The sequence below is a fragment of the Copadichromis virginalis genome, linkage group LG14 (assembly GCF_057382275.1).
Source record: "Copadichromis virginalis isolate Kocher_CV1m ecotype Utaka linkage group LG14, C_Virginalis_male_GT1.1, whole genome shotgun sequence".
NCBI classification, from domain to species: Eukaryota; Metazoa; Chordata; class Actinopteri; order Cichliformes; family Cichlidae; genus Copadichromis; species Copadichromis virginalis.
In genome coordinates this window covers 39,443,207-39,460,060 of record NC_140631.1, presented here as the reverse complement: position 1 = coordinate 39,460,060, position 16,854 = coordinate 39,443,207, and the positions used below count along the sequence as shown (strand labels likewise).

The 16,854-nt window shown below is 41.2% G+C and overlaps 1 protein-coding gene across 5 annotated transcripts in view; it reads left to right on the top strand.

Annotated features, from left to right (window-relative positions):
• The window catches only part of slc8a2b (solute carrier family 8 member 2b), a 212,957-nt gene that overhangs the window by 175,650 nt on the left and 20,453 nt on the right, over positions 1 to 16,854 (top strand). For all 5 annotated transcript variants that reach the window (XM_085430898.1, XM_085430897.1, XM_085430895.1 and 2 more), the window contains 5 exons: positions 907 to 1,032; positions 1,232 to 1,427; positions 3,504 to 3,634; positions 10,522 to 10,895; positions 16,092 to 16,195. In XM_085430898.1, the coding sequence (XP_085287024.1) occupies positions 907 to 1,032; positions 1,232 to 1,427; positions 3,504 to 3,634; positions 10,522 to 10,895; positions 16,092 to 16,195 (931 nt within the window). The remainder of the gene's footprint in view (positions 1 to 906; positions 1,033 to 1,231; positions 1,428 to 3,503; positions 3,635 to 10,521; positions 10,896 to 16,091; positions 16,196 to 16,854) is intronic.

Sequence of the window (16,854 nt, the reverse complement as noted above, 5' to 3'; positions counted from 1 at the left end):
TCTCTTTTAATGCTTGAAAGTTGTTGGAGGTTATTATTTCAAAATGTCATCCTTTTGATAGCTCGAGCTTTTAGAGAAAAGATGCAGTGATTCTGTTGTTATGAAACCGAAAAAGTATATAAGATATTTCTGTGTTAGCCTTTTTTGTATTTTATATCTCTAAGACTTGATGCAATCTTGTAAAAAACTAAATGTACCTGTACTGTATCCAAAGGGGGGGGGAGAGAGAGAGTAAAGAGCAGCCAGACACTGCTAACAAACTGCACTTGATTAGTTGATCTTCAACAAGTGTGATGAGCTCTGTGAAAGCAGAAGTTTTGACAGTTTGCTGGTCTGGAGCATTAGTTGTGTGTTAACACAATTCCTCAGTCTTCCCAGGAATTCTAAAAAAGACAGAACAGCTTAAGTTTGCAAAATTATGTCTGAGCAAAGCCCAAAATTTCTGGAACGATGTCCTTCAAACAGACGAGACCAATGTTTGGTCACGATGCACAGCAGTTCATACCAGTTGCATACCAACTATTACACGGGGTGGAGGAGTGATGATTTGGGCAGCCACAGGACCCGGAGTCGACCAGAAACTCCTCTGCATAGCAAAGTACTCTGGAGTCACAACCATCTGTCACAGCAGCAAACCTGCAACAGAATGGCTGAAAAAGAAAAGTATCAAAGTGTTGCATTGATCCAATCAAAGTCCTAAAAAAGCTGTGCATATATCTGAGACGTGTAATTTAAAAAAAAGCCTGAAAACATATAAAATATTTAGTCTTGGAGGCAGTGAGAAATTCTTTTCTTTTACGTGAGTGGAAACGTGTCTGCAGAAACTGTACGTGATGAGAATGTCTCGCTCTTCTGTCGTGTCGATTCCATCTTAAGCATATTTGTGTCCTCTCATCTTTCCTCCAGGTGATTCGTATCTTGAAGGAGTTGAAGCAGAAATATCCTGATAAAGAGCTGGACCAGCTGGTGGAGCTGGCCAACTACTACGCCTTGCTGCACCAGCAGAAGAGCCGAGCTTTTTACCGCATTCAGGTAACACACACACACACACACACACACACACACACACACACACACACACACACACTGTCTCTCTCTCTTAGGCCCTGAGGTAAACACACAAGGTTGTCCAGAACTGTGGGAACTCATAAAGTAGTTCAAGGGCTTCTAAAAATGATTCTGTACTCTTTGTTTCCTTTAACCCCTCATCCTCCTCTTCCTCTCCCTGAAGGCGACTCGTATGATGATCGGAGCTGGAAACGTCCTGAAGAAGCATGCAGCGGACCACGCGCGGCGCACAGCCGTAGCTGATGAGGAGGCCCCAGAAGACGACGACATGGCTGTGTGCAGCCGCATCTCATTTGAGAGTCCTCACAGTCAGTGCATGGAGAACTGCGGCGTCCTGATGCTGGCTGTGGCGTGTCAAGGTAGCGAAATGAATTACGCATAAGCTTATAATGAGTCCACATAAATAAGACAAGAGGCTGAGAGCTGCTGTGGTAATAAAGCATAAAATCTTTCTGTTCTACAAATCAGTGCAACATTTGATCTAAACTTTTTCTGTCTTTGATCCGACCTGTGGTCAGTTTCCTCCACTGAACCTAAAGGAAGACATTTAATTACTTGTAAAAGTACTTATGGAAGAAGCACTTTAAAGAGAGCCTGCAGTAACCCGTGCTTAAACAGAATTTCTTTTTTTAACACAGCAGTTTGAAAAAAATTCACGTAGCTTGTTTTGAGGAATCCCAAGAAAAGGTTTTTGGGGGTTTTTGGAGTAATTGTCAATGACCAGCTACCACATTTTGACCCATCCATGTGGTCACAGTACGAAAGCAATTTTTTCACACAGCTTTATTAAGTATGTCAGAGTTTCTGATATATATGCCTGATTCTAAGGCACCTAGATGGGAGGCACTGATTGATGGACAGCTATACATAATACAGCTGAATAGGATTCCCCCCTCCCACACCCACACACACACACACACACACACACACACACACACACACACACACACACACACACACACACACACACACACACACACATATTCTGGTGTCAAAAATCCAGATGCATACATTTCAGCCTGTAGATTCATGACTATTTCCTTCAAATTCTTAAATTCGTTTGTTCATGTTTCCATCCATCCATTTTCATCCGCTTTATCCGAGGCCGGGTCGTGGGGGCAGCAGCCTAAGCAAAGCGGCCCAGACCTCCCTCTCCCCAGCCACCTCCTCCAGCTTATCCGGGGGAACACCAAGGCGTTCCCAGGCAAGCCGAGAGATATAATCTCTCCAGCGTGTCCTGGGTCTGCCCCGGGGCCTCCTCCCGGTGGGACATGCCTGGAACACCTCACCCAGGAGGCGCCCAGGAGGCATCCTTGTCAGATGCCCGAACCACCTCAGCTGGCTCCTTTCGATGTGGAGCAGCAGCTGCTCTACTCTGAGCCCCTCCCGGATGGCCGAACTTCTCACCCTATCTCTAAGGGAGAGGCCAGCCACCCTTCGGAGGGAGCTCATTTCTGCCGCTTGTATCCGCGATCTCGTTCTTTCGGTCACTACCCACAGCTCGTGGCCATAGGTGAGGGTAGGGACGTAGATCGACCGGTAAATTGAGAGCTTCGCTTTTACACTCAGCTCCCTCTTCACCACGACGGACCGGTGCAGCGTCCGCATTACTGCAGCTGCAGCCCCAATCCGTCTGTTGATCTCCGGCTCCCTTCTCCCATCACTCGCGAACAAGACCCCGAGATACTTGAACTCCTCCACTTGGGGCAGGAACTCATCCCCGACCCGGAGTGGGCACTCCACCCTTTTCCGGCTGAGAACCATGGCCTCAGATTTGGAGGTGCTGATCCTCATTCCCGCTGCTTCACACTCGGCTGCGAACCGCTCCAGTGCGAGCTGGAGCTTGTTGCACTTTTAATTTATCTGCATTTCAATTCCCAGATCTGCTAATATTAAAAAGAACAAAATGTTCCTTCTATCTTTATCGTTTCTTTTCTTGTTGCGAGCTTGTTCATGTTTCCTTTTTAAAAATCTCACTCATTAGACCTTTGTGCACCTTATGTACAAAGGTCTGGTTTCCACCTCCAGTTTTAGTCATGAATAGATTTAGACACTCCAAGACAATCACTAGCATGTAAAAGGAAGTCTAAATTCATCCAAATTTAAAATAGAGTCCCTCTTTAGATATGTTGAATAAATGTATTTCAGTTAAATTCAGTTCAGTTTTATTCATATGTATTTATTTATTTATATCGCTCCAAATCTCAACAACAGTTGGCTCAAAGCGCTTTGGCTTCAGTTCTGAAATCATAAGGAAAACAAAATCTGCTGGTGAAAAACACGAGCAACATAAATGCAAAAGTAACTGAGAGTCAGCTTATCTTCCTATATAGGTTTTGTAAGAGTGTGAACATCACAGTACAGATAGATACAGCTCACAGAAATAATATTGTGTAATATATCCAGTGTAACTGTGTTTTATTTCTGTTGTTTAGGTGGTCTGGGAGAGAATACTTTCTATGTGGACTACAGAACAGAAGATGGTTCAGCCAACGCTGGATCAGATTACGAATACACCGAAGGAACGCTGGTGTTCAAGCCTGGAGAGACTTGCAAAGAGATCAAGGTGAGTTCAGGGAAGACTGCGAAGAGAAGATAACCTGCCATTTAAAAAACATCCTTTTATTAAAAACAAAGAAACACAAGGTTAACCGTATACAAAAAATCACAGGAACACAACAACAGTGACTCAGGTGGGGCTTATACTTTGTTGGGGACATGGACAGCTGCTGACAGTACGGATGAGTAGCTGTTCCTTTTATATAAGCTCAGGCCAGTTTACACAATCACAAAATACTACAGGGAGTCTTGTCCTCACCATCTGATGTTAAAAGTTACATCACTCAGACCCCAGCTGACCCTGGCATGGATCTTATGGATGCAGAAACTGTAGCAGGCCTTTCAGCGGTTATCAGTGTTGCTCGCAGCATTAGTGTCGCTGGGTTTGAAGTCAGGCTGAGCATTTCCATGTGGAGTTTGCATGTTCTCCCTGTACAGGTTTTGGTATGTTAATGTTGGCCATTTGGATCCAAGACGCTCAAGAGTTTTGCTTTCTTAGAGGCAGAAATACAAGTACAGGGAAACAAGACACGGCTGAAGCTTGAACGTGGAAGCAGTCTTATAAATCTTAAACTCTGAAAGGGACAAAGCAAAAACTTCATAATAAAACAGGAAGTAAAAAGAGCGAGTGAACACAGACAGAGGGAGGCTCAGACACTGATGCACAGAAGAAACAGTGAAAAGTGTTAGAAGCACAAAGGAGGAACAAAAAGAGAAGTGAGGACACAGCAGTGACCACGACACAGACACAGTTTAAGAGTACTCTCTTCCTTCATCGTGGCAGATGGAAGATGAGTTTGACAATAAGGGAACTTCAGTGTTAAAGATTTATTGAAGGTTTTTTTGGAGACAAGTTGAATCTTTAATGATCCCTGTGGGAAACTGTATAGCTGATTATATGAATTATGAAATATACCTGTCAGTTCATCCCAAAAGCTTTGAGCTCCAAGTTGGTGAAGAGATTTCTAATTCAACTGATTTTCTAATTAGGACCTACACACGGTAAGTCACCAGCTTTGGTGCAGGAGGAGCTCTGGACTGAGAGTTTTACTTTATAAAAATGCACAAACACTCTGCGGGCTTCCTCCACAGTGACTGTGAAATCAAGGAGATCAAAGTGAGGAGAAAGAGGTGGGAGAGGGATGAGGAGATACATAATGAGAGTCCCGGGAGGAGAGACAGACAAAGGCTCTGGAAAAACAGAAGCCCGGGTTCGCGGCTGGGAGGGAAAAATACTGTTGCTTCCAGTCAGACTACTACTGCTCATTCTGCTGCTTCTACATGTGGGTTATGTTTGTTCCCACTAACATGAATGTAAAGCAGAAAGTCACGGGTTTGCTGAGAATCTATGAGCAGCTGAAATTATAAACATAAAATTAAAGTATTAGAAAAAAGAGATGATATTGAAACCTGTGGCAATTCTGTAATCCCAAAGATGGCAGTTATCACTCACCTCTCACGTAAACCAGTCGTGTTGGTTCACTGCTAAGTTATCTATTAACTAAGACTAGCAAGTTTGTTTAACAAGCTGCTTCTGGACATTTTAAAGCTCCGTCACAACGACACAGATGCCTTTTAATTAGTGCTAATCTAAATAAAATACTTTGACTCTCAGAACCCGATACAGAGACTTCTCTGATTGACTCTTTCTCACTGCACGGCATATTATTTGTTAGCACATTTCACCGATGCACAAAGAGCACAAACACGATGGAGACGTCCAATTCAGCCCCTCAAATTAGTGGAAGTGAAGCCAAGCAGGCAGTAATGAGCTGATACTGCCTGTGTCGGTCTGAGCACTCATGTTCCCCTAACCTAAAGCTTTAAAAAATCCAGATGTTTGAGTTATGTGTAAAAAAACGTCACACTTAAGTGAGGAGGAACTGTGGGATTTTGGTGCTTCTACGCTGGATCACCATTTTCAGCCCAACCTTTAAAACTTCTGAAGAAAAGTCGACAAGCAGATGTCAGACACAGTTTCTGTATCTTGGTAACCACTGAAATTAAAATGTCAGTCAGTCTCTTCCTGTTCATTTAATCAAGGGCTCAAAATAACTTACAGAGCTTGCTGCTTCTTGCTTTTACTCACATTTAGAGATGAAACCCTTTTTCAAGCTTGGTTTTTGTGTTTTTCTAACTCATTACTTTTTCATTAAAGATCTGCGTTTTATTTTAAGATTCCAGTACCTTTGTGATTAAGTGAACGTGTTTGTACTGCCTCCTTCTCAACCTTCAAAAACTGCCTGCTGCTTCCAATAATTCAGCACTATTACTGTAAAAAACTGTTTTTAGTTTAGTTTTCGATGATCAGTGAAGTGAAGTGCTTCAGAGTTCCCCATCTTTTACTACAAATATCAAAACCTTTGAATTTGGGATCAAATAACACAATAAAGATGTTTTTCTTAATGTGAAACCAAGAATATTATCTCTAAAGTGCTGCATGCTGTCTGCATTAAAAGGAGACATGGTAAGCCGGCTAATCCGTGCTTGGATTCAAAATGTGATGGGAGATCAGAAGGAAGTGGGGATGAGTGGAGGGGTGGTACAATAGCCTAAAGAGCCACATTAAATAAGAAGAAGTGTGGACATCTGAAAAACTGGCAGCATAAATTGGCCCCTCCACCACGAGTGAGCGGATGGCCAGATGTGGAGTAACTATATTACAAAGGTCGGTGTCATACTTTTCACCAGCACCGATTTCATCGAACGCCGTTCCAGTTAGAAACGAGCAGCAGGGAAACCAATTAAACTTGAATACTTCAGCTCTCTGCCAGAGCTCCACTTTCTCTGTCGCATTAGTTCCACTGTGTGACGGTCACCGCAGCCTTCACAGGCTCTGACTATACGAGAGAGATCAATCTGACAGAGCCAATAACAGGTCTCATTGTCAGCACTCTTTGTTGTAATGAAGAGTCATAATTGTTGTGTCAAAAAAAAAGGAGACAATTATCAGTTCTGAAAACGTGTCTCCTCTTCTCAGCACAGTTTATTCCAGTCAAATAAATGCAGCTGATCATTACTTTGTCTGATTACTTAAGGCACAAAATTTCATTTGATCAATTTTTAATCTGCATTATTTGCAGACCAGGCGCTATGCTTGTGGCCTCACACAGAGCCACGCACAAAGTTTCCTTCTTCAGCATAATGAAGATTAAATTAACTGTCACTTCATGTTTGCTGATTGAATGAAGGTCTGTGCTGTATCTGAAGTAGGCAAATCAGCCCCATTAGTAACAGAGATGAGACATTCAATTATAAAACACAGCTTTGTATTAGAAACGACACAGGAGAGTTACTGTTGTCTGAATCCAATAAACACTCTGGGTAGTCTTTCATTGGTGACTGAGTTGTAGTTTAATGATAATGATCGTCATCATTTCTTTGCACTTTTGTTGGTAATAAATACGATTTTCAAGAACTTTGGTTTTCTGGTGTTTAGCAGTTAGCACAGGAAACACTCAAGACAAGAGACAGCAATGCCTGTGCTATAAGCGATGGTTATTCTAGGAAACTAAATCTAAACCAAAACTAAAACATCAAATAATATTGTAAGAGTGCTGAGAGCTATAGAGCAGAGTTTAACTCCACCCCAGACCATTCACCCGCTCTCCATCCTCGTTTCCTGTCTGCTCTGCTGTTCTGTAATGAAAATAATAAAAGCCCAAATAAATCTTTAAAAAAATATATTGTTTGTTCTCTAAACTAACTAAAATCAGATAAAAATGTGTTAGTTTTAGTCTTTGACAGACTGATTACATTGTTATCAGAGCCAGCCTGATGAGGTTTTGCTACTTTTATCATTTTAGAGTTAAACAACCAAAAAACTTAACATGAACTCACAAAGGAAACTCACTGAAACTGAAATAGATTGAAAATACAAAACCAAGATTTAAAAAATTAAAAAAAATTTGACTGTAACAATACAAATACACATTGATATGATTTCTCATATTTTGTTGTCTTGTTCAGCCGATGGGCCTAAATATGGTCGGAAGGGGTCCTTTCTTTGTGCGCATGCGCCAACCAGCATGCAACTCCCTGAAGCTGATGTCTTCAGATATTTAATTTTGTCCAAACTGTCTAAAAACAACATGAAAGGATTATTTAAGTTGAAGACTAGTTTAACAAATGCCTTAAAAACAATGTTTTTGTAAGTCCACGCTCTACAGATTTACAGTTTATTATGTAATTTGTCAGCACATAAAAAGTGTACTGGTTGTACTCTTGGTGCTATGAGGGAACAGTATAAAAACAACTGTCACAACAAAGAGAAATCCATTTAAAATCAGACTAATTGAATTCTTATTACTTTAATGCAATTCAGTTTTATTTATATAGCATCAAAAAAACCACAATAGTTGCCTGATGGTGCTTTATATTGTGAAGTAAAGACCCTACAATAATATAAAGAAAACAGAGAAGACCCCAACATGGTTCTTGGGTCTCTGACATCATGTTTCAAACCTCAGGTAAAGAATTTGATTTGTATGTTTTTGATTCTTGTCTTAAATTTAGACTTTTAAGTAAATTTCAACCATTTCTTTCTATTAATGAGCTTAAAAACATAATTCTGCAGTTTGTTATATTTTGGACTGAGCAAAACTAATAGCATGATCATATTTCAACTATTCTTAAATAGTTGAATTTGCTGATGTATGACGGTGATGTATAGGATCAATTATAAAAACATTATTTCTCATACAAGTACTTGCAGGGGTTTAATCCACGTTACCTATCAGATCCATGCTTCTCTCTCGGGTCCATTGATCAGCAGTTTTCAGCTATTCTTAATTCCCAGTTGGCTCTTACAGCCGAATGGTTGTTCTCAGTTAATGTTCCAGAACTCTGCAATAGCCTCCCACGTCAGATTAGGTCAATTAACTCACTAACTTCACCTCTTCTCACAGACCTCTTCACTTTCAGACTAGCTTTAATTCACAGTGTCATTTACCCCCACTGCTTGATGGTTTTACTGGTTGTACAGTACGTTGGCCAACATTTATTGTGTTTTAATGGGTTATAGAAACAAACGGACTTTGCTGGTTGGGCAATAGATCCTAAAATTTATACAATATTTCAAAAAAATTGACGGTGTCAACATTGCTGATATTTTATTGACGCTTCCAGGCATCAGTAAATGAATTATACATCCTTATTTTCTAATGAACTATACAACACTGCACAGTACTGTCACATAATACAATTGAAAGATACTTTCTACCTATGCAGGAGTTTAAGTTACTTAAACTGCTTTTTACTTTTGCTGCTTGTATCTCCTCCTCGTTCTACTCAGTGGTGTGTTCTTGCTTCAAGTGGTGAAACACCTTTGTAGTTTCCAGCTTTAGCAGGAAGAAATGCATAATTTGAAAAGTACTGGGCTTTGTTGGAGCTTGTTGAAGTAACTCTTTCTTCAGGCACTAAATTGTCATCAGACGTGACTCTCTCTCTCTCTCCCTTGTCTCCTTATTGTGTGCACTATGGGATGTAAAAACAACAAATCATGAGTGATGCCGTATGACAGAGTGCAATAAAAGATAAGATAACTCTTTATTGTCATTGCACAGTCATACATAGTACAGTAGTACAATGAAATTGGAAAACTGTCCTACGTCGGCACTACATATAACACAACACGACACGATACGACACATCGCAACGCAACACAAACAACACAACACAGTATAATAACTTAGTAATAAAAAAGAAGAACAAGTGTATTTGTATTGCACACTGTTATTATTGCACATTAATTATTGTTGCACCTTGTTATAAATATAAATATTATTATTAGTACTGTTTTTACCATTGTTAACCCCCCCCCAAAAAAAGTCCAGGGAGGTAGTCAGTCAGGTCAGCTATTTGCATTGATCAGGGCTATTGCCCTGTTGTAAAACTGTCCTTGAGTCTGCTTGAGTCTGTTTGACGTTGGCGTCGTGGGGCTGCACGACGCCAACGCGTTAGTGCGGTTAGCTCGTTAACACGTTAGCGTCGTACAGCACCACGCACAGGGGCGATCTGCGTTAACTCACCAACGGAGATTTGCCGCGTTAATGCGGTCATGGCGTTAACGTGATTTTAGCGAAATTAACGCTGACAGCACTAGTTTTTTGTATTTTGTCTAAACAGTGGCATGAATCAAATTTAATAGGGATTTTTTTTATCTACATTTTTGCAAAAGCAGTGCTGACAGAGAGGGGATATAATAATATAAACAGAACTCTTTATGGGTTATAGTGAAGCTCCACGTCTCCCGGATATTTCGTATTTTTTAAGTGTTTATTTCTCTTGCAAGAAAAAGTCACATTTATACACTTCCATCTGTGGCAGGCTTGGCTGGACACGCAGACCTGATCTGATTTGGGAATCCCCACCTGCCACCTGCTAATGTGCAGTGACATGATTGGATAGAGTTGACTACAGAACCAGCAACTGAGGGAAAAGACTGGCTCTTGATATTCACCTCAGCCATCCAGATACAACAACACTGCGCTTAAGCATCCTGAGCAGGGTTCAGTTTAAATTCAGCGCATGTAGCATGACTGCATTCCACATAATACTGGGATTGTTGTTGAAGTGGCCTTCTAGGATAGAGACATTTTCACTCTTTGACCATATAATTCCACCTCAGAGCTCTCCGAAGCTTCTTATTATTCACTAATAGGATTCTGCTCAGGAATCACATGTTATTTTCAAATTTGAATAATTAATAATTACACATGAAGGACACTGAACAGAGACGTTTCTTTTATTCTGTCTTCTGGTCTCACTGAGCTTTGCTCTAAAATCCAAAACACAAAAACTGACCAGGAATTATTAATCACTACAGGAATCTCACTCACACCACCTGTTTGGAGCTAAAGTTTCACGCTGTTCTCTGGTATCTTCTGTTTCTAGATTGGCATAATCGATGATGACATATTTGAAGAGGACGAGCACTTCTTTGTCCGCCTGTTGAATTTGCGTGTTGGTGATGCAGAGGGGATGTTTGAAAGCGACGAAGTGGGTGCCGCACCCAAAGCTCGCTTAGTTGAGCCCCTGGTGGCCACGGTGACTATCCTGGATGACGACCATGCTGGCATCTTCACGTTTAGCGAACGAATGGTACGGGTGAGTGAGAGCGTGGGCACAATGGAGTTGACGGTGGTGCGCAACTCAGGCGCCCGTGGCACAGTCATCCTGCCGTACCACACCGAGTCAGGCACCGCCAAGGCTGGAGAAGACTTCGAGGAAGCCCGAGGAGAGCTGGAGTTCACCAACGACCAGACCAGGTGAGTCAGGATGACATCATGCTGCTCTTCTTCTGGTTCTTGACATGTAAGTAATAGGGAGGAGAAAGCTTTTCACAATTTGTATAGGAACATTTGAGTGGACACATCTAACACGACCAATGAAACTCTTATGCTTTTATTTTGAAAATCAACCATCTTGTGACCAAGACTCTGACCAGGACACTGTTGTGCTGATCTTCAGTATCACTCAGCAGCTTTCGACCATCATCTTTTAGACTCTAATGTCATCATCTTGGACTCCAGCTGGTAATGATAGTCCTTGTCCTGCTGCTGGGCAGCTCTGACCACACAAGAAGCAGGTGAGGAACCGCTTCATGTGGCGCTACGCAGAGCAGAACAAGGACTACCAGCTCCAGAAGTTCATCCAGGCTACAAGAAACATACTAAACCAGCAGCTGATTAGGCTGCTGTCATTAACTTTCCACAACCTCCTCGTCAATGAAGATGCAGATGAAAATCTTAAACGCTGTATTGTTCATTGTTTGTCCCTTTATCCATGTGACTGCATGCACTCATCCATCCCCAGTACCACTAACATCCCAATCAGAATTAGAATATGTGGGGGAAACTAAGTTTCTATAGAACATGACACAGAATATTGTGTTACCTCTGTCCTGGTTCATTTACATTTTATTTCACTAGCTGGGCCCACGTCCCCATTTTAGGTTTGACAGCATTTGTTAGGCGATAAAGGCGAATGGCTTAATCAAGAATTGAGCTGTGGTTTGGGAAGGCCTCGATGGGGACTGGTGGTGGCAGATGGTCCTACTCCTGAAAGTCAGATAATTCATCTCCAAACTAAAGGGCTGAGTAAACCTCAGCTAATGTTTTAAAATGGAATTTGCTGAAGATGAAACATATTTTTTTAAAACTACAATGATTTAGTGTCAGGGTAGGTTTCTTCAGTTAGAGACCCACAAAAACAAAGGAAATTGATTTCAGAACAAACAGGAAGACACACCAAGTAGCGCTCACTGATGACGGTATTGATGCTGTTAATGATTAGCAATATTTCAGAGCAGTGACTGATGAGTACCTGTGAAACTGGGTACTCAAAGACCAGTGTCATTAACAAGAAAGCATTACAACAATTACACTTCATGCCAAATCTGTGACAGTTGATGTGGATAGATGCACATCGCTTCTTTCTAGTTCTTTCTGTTTTTTGCTTCTTTTTCTTCCTCCTGTAGTTAATAAGAACAGAAACATCTGTAAACAAAGTTGTAAATATGTCCAGTAGGATTGCATGTCAACAAGAACACAGACCTGTATGAAACTGTGCTAACATACCAACAATAACAATTGTATGAAAAGATCGTATCTGGGCTGATAAAATGTGCTACTGCAGATTTTATCAAATAAATCTGCTCATTCTGGGACCTGAAGCTTTTGTTCCAATCGAAGATCTTTTTTGCGTTAATGTCAGCAAGCAAAGAAAGAAAGAAGATTTAAAATCTGACCAATTACATTAATTTAGGATGGTATTGGGTCGGGTGATGTATGTCCTGTTCATTTGAAATGCTGAGTATTTCAGAGCCCTCTGGCCTCCTGCTGCAGTTAATTAGTGAAAATGCATTAAAACAAATAATCTTTCACTTTCAGACTTTGCTGCTCTGCGTGTTTATGCCCACAAAAGAGGATAAGGATCTTTGAATGGTGAATAATTCAGGGGATGGAGTAAAGAGAGTGTATGATTTTCAAAATAAGTTGTTATTGATTAGAAATTTATGCTTTCACCTCTTCACTCCAGCTAAATGTATATTTTATTGAACTTTTCTATAACAGTAAGAGGAATGGGCAGAGGGAGGTTTCAGCTGCTGCGTGCTTCGTGGTGATGTTTGCTCGTCTCCATCCTCTGCTTGTTTCACTTCCTCCTCTTTCCTCTTGTTTATTCGCATGTCTTCTCTTACCATTATTCTCTCTTCACCTCTTTCAGCGCTCCCCACACTGTCTTTGGTTCACCTTTGTGCCTGCCAGACGACAGTCCTATCCATTATTCATCACAGCTGACCTGACGGCAGGCTCAGCATGCTCATGCTGGATCTTTTCTGAGTTTGTGTCACATTATACTGCACGGTAGTGTTGGAGTGAATCGACCAGAACCTAACGAGTAACGTCAGGTCATATTTGGTTGTATTTATAAGTGTAGCAGCTCTTTTTTGTGTAGCCGGGTCGCACCACCAGATGGCACTGTGCAGCGTGTCGGGGTCTCCTTAGAGCCGGCGGGGGTGCTTTGAGCTTCCGATAGGATGCGTCTTCACATCCAGCTCTAACTGTCTACAGTAACAAACCTCACAGGCAACGTTTTTGACACCGGAGCCTTTCTCCTTTTCAGAACTGTGTAGCACTTATGACAAGTTTGAACGACTCGTGCTTGTGTGATATTGATTCCAGGAGCTCCACATTGATGTAAACAGCTTCACTGACTGGCAGGACAGTGAATTTAGTGAGACAGGTCTGGTGATGGGAGATCTCAGCATGTTTCTGTGAAGCAGCACTTTGGCTCTGCTCCTGAGGAGGGATTTATTCCTGTTTGCTGTTCCACTGGTTAATCATGGCCCAGTCAGCGTGTCTGAACACGTCAGCTTTCACTCAAAGCTCCCACCTTGTGCCTTTTGTGCCCCTTGTGACCTTATTAAGTTTCTGTGTGGCTACATTTAGTTGCATGATGACCGACGATGCAGTTCCTAGAGATAGAGTTCCTAGAGTGGGCAACAATTCTCTGAGTGCAGCTCCAGAGTTATTCATGCCTCTGCAGTCGTTTCATTTCTGTGAGAGGACTCCAGCTCTCAAGGGTGTAGTTTTGTTCTTGGACATAACATGTCACCAGCTTTCTGCTAAAATCAGGACTTGGTGTTTCACATCTTTTTAGGCTTTTTTGCAGCTCCACACTGCTCTGGCTCTAGCGTGTGCTGACCGCTACTGCTTGACCACAGCTGGCACTGTTTGCACATCTGAAAACAGAATTTGAACAAATCCTTGCATGCTTAAAATTACTGAAAAGGAACCTTTAGTGGGTCTGTTTAATTAATAAAGAAATGTCTGAACATTGTTTGACTTGCGTGCAAATTAGAGTGGCCATACCTATTTTGTTGTTTACAGAAATTTGCTCATTATGAGTGTGAAATCCAAAATAAATAAAATAAATAGCAAAGATGACAAAGTTGTCAAGAGGAGGGGTTGAGTGAATAGGTATACTTCAATATTTAAAGGTTTTACTGGGTAGTAAAATACTTCTTAAAGGTATTTACTATTTGAATTTCACATCATATAAATGGTGGCAGAGAATGATAACAGCATCACATTCAACAATCAGCTGCTTGACATTTTGAATGGAAGCAGATTAAAGTAATTATTTTAGCTTTTGTTTTGTTTTTTGTGCCCTCTATTTTTTTATGTAAAATGATTTTTAGGAAGTGAGAAGACTTTCTGCAGACTCGCAGCTATCAGGTTAAAATGCCAAAGTTGACAATCTGCAGTAAAATAAAGTAACAGCAACATCGGGGTGAAGACACATCAGTGTCGCCCCCTACAGGTGAAGTAGCTGGTCTGGTTTTATTAGTTATTCTTGGAGGGAATGAGTGTCAAAGCTGCATTTTGCTAGTAAATCTACATTTGTTAACCTGTAATTATTATATGACTATTTAATGACTACTAAATCAAAACTAAGAGTAAATAACTACTAACAACTGTTAGCAGTTGGATATTTAGAAGAAGTTAATAAGTCACGTTGATTTATGAGTGAGATAGGAAGGAAGTTTCGAGCTGTCAGCGGCATCAGCGGCGCCGTAGCTCTCCTGCTGGACTGTTTTATGATCGTTCTTTCTGCTCATCATCACCTCATCTAATCGCCTCGCTCCTTCATTCTGTCATTTTCACGCCACATTGCTTACCTGTCAGGATGACTTGACTATTGATTGCATCGGCCCAGTTCCTTTCCTTTTTTTCTCCCTCGTTGACTCTCACAAAGCCCTTTGGGGTTTTTGAAGCCGGTGTAAAAAGCTGCAAAATCAAACATGTGGCGCTACACGTGGCGGTGACCCCTTGTGAATGAAGGAGTGCTTTGTTGTCTTTTCATGGCTCCTTCTTTAATGAATACATACTTTTGTATTCCATCCATTCGTGCTCATATCTCGATCTCCTTACACTAAACACTTTTATTGTTCATCTTTCTTCCCTCTCCTTTTCGCTCTTTTTTCCACACCTGTCCTGTCTTCCTTCAGTTTCATTCTCTCCTCCTCCATCTCTTCCTCTGTGTTGTCACAGTAGATTTTCTTCTACCTTCAGTAGGTCGCTCTCTGTGGTGACATTTCAGTCCGGCAGTCCTCAGAGACCTTAACGGGGCTTGTCATCATCACTTCACCTTCACTTCTTCTCTTCTAAAATAAACCCATCATTTCTAATACCGCTCAAACGCTCACTGTCATTATGGTGTTAAAGCTGCTCTGCCTCACTATTGCTTGATTCTTTCCTATTCTTAGTGTCTGGCTTCTTTTCTCCTCAGTGCAAAGTTAATTTCTCTTGGTATGGATTCTGAAAACCAGTCAGCCATGTTGGAGAAGTCATAAATATTCAGCTGAAATCTCCATATGCTATGTGAGCAGATACACTCCAAGTGAGAGTCCCATTATTTAACATTAATGCAGTCTTTGATATTTAAAATGTGGTATTTTAGAAATAGATAATTGCATAATCATCCATGACATCAATCCTTATTCATTATATTTCTCTGACTACTAATAGTTTCCCTCTGTGAGTCTTTTTAATCTGTCTTGCAGTTTTCTCCCCTAGCTCCCACCTTTAACTCACTTATTGAACTTGTGTCCTTTCTATGCATTTGGTTTCCTCCTGCTCTGATTTACACAGCAGCAGGTCCTGAACAGACACAGCAGGGCAGACCTCTGCAGTGTGTGTGTGTGTGTGTGTGTGTGTGTGTGTGTGTGTGTGTGTGTGTGTGTGTGTTAGTTCACAGGCCTTGAGATTTGCAATGGCAACACGTCGTTAACAAGGACGACCTGTGGTGAAGGCGCCCCGAGTGCTAAAATCACCTATTGATGAAGTGCTTAACTTCATTATGTGTTTGCAACTGACAGTTTTCTGTGTGTGTGTGTGTGTGTGTGTGTGTGTGTGTGTGTGTGTGTGTGTGTGTGTGTGTGTGTGTGTGTGTGTGTGCAGTCAGACTCTCCAGGTGAGGATAATTGATGATGAAGAATATGAAAAACATGAAAACTTCTTCATCGTGCTGGAGGAGCCGCGCTGGCTGAAGAGAGGAATCTCAGGTACGTGACTGTAACATGTTTCCCTTTGTTTGATGGATTTACTTTAACCTTTTGATCGACCGTCACCAGCAAACATGCATCAAACCCTGACGTCATCTCCCTGCTCGACTGTCGGTTACAAAGTGAGAAGTATAAATGAAATTCAAAGAGAATATGCTCCACATACACAGACTCGTATTATCAGAGGGTCTTTTTATATGCAAATAATATTTACGTCTAAATTTTGTCTCATTAGTTGCTCCGTGATGCACAAGTTTGAGAGTGAGTCATGTGTTTTGAGACTCAACTTTCTTTCTAGAATTGTTTTTTTAACCGTGACATTTGAAAGAAGCGCTAGTTGACGGTTATTCAGTGTAGAAATGTTTGCTTTGTATTTACAAGACATCATAGACGGGGCTGAGTACTGAACCTTGGCGTGTTTGATACTCGTTAAAACGCAGCTGCAGAGGTATCAAAGTACTGCAAATGTTTGCTTTCACAAAGCTGGCGCTGAATTTCTCTTCTGACTTTAAACATTTAAAGCAGTTTCACAGCTTTGCATTCATGAAGCTTGTTTAAGAGTTTGCCTTAAACAAGCTTGTATAAAAATTAAATGTATACATTTTTACATTCAGATTTTTAAAAAAATATGCAGCACCCTGAAACAGAGGATTGTATTG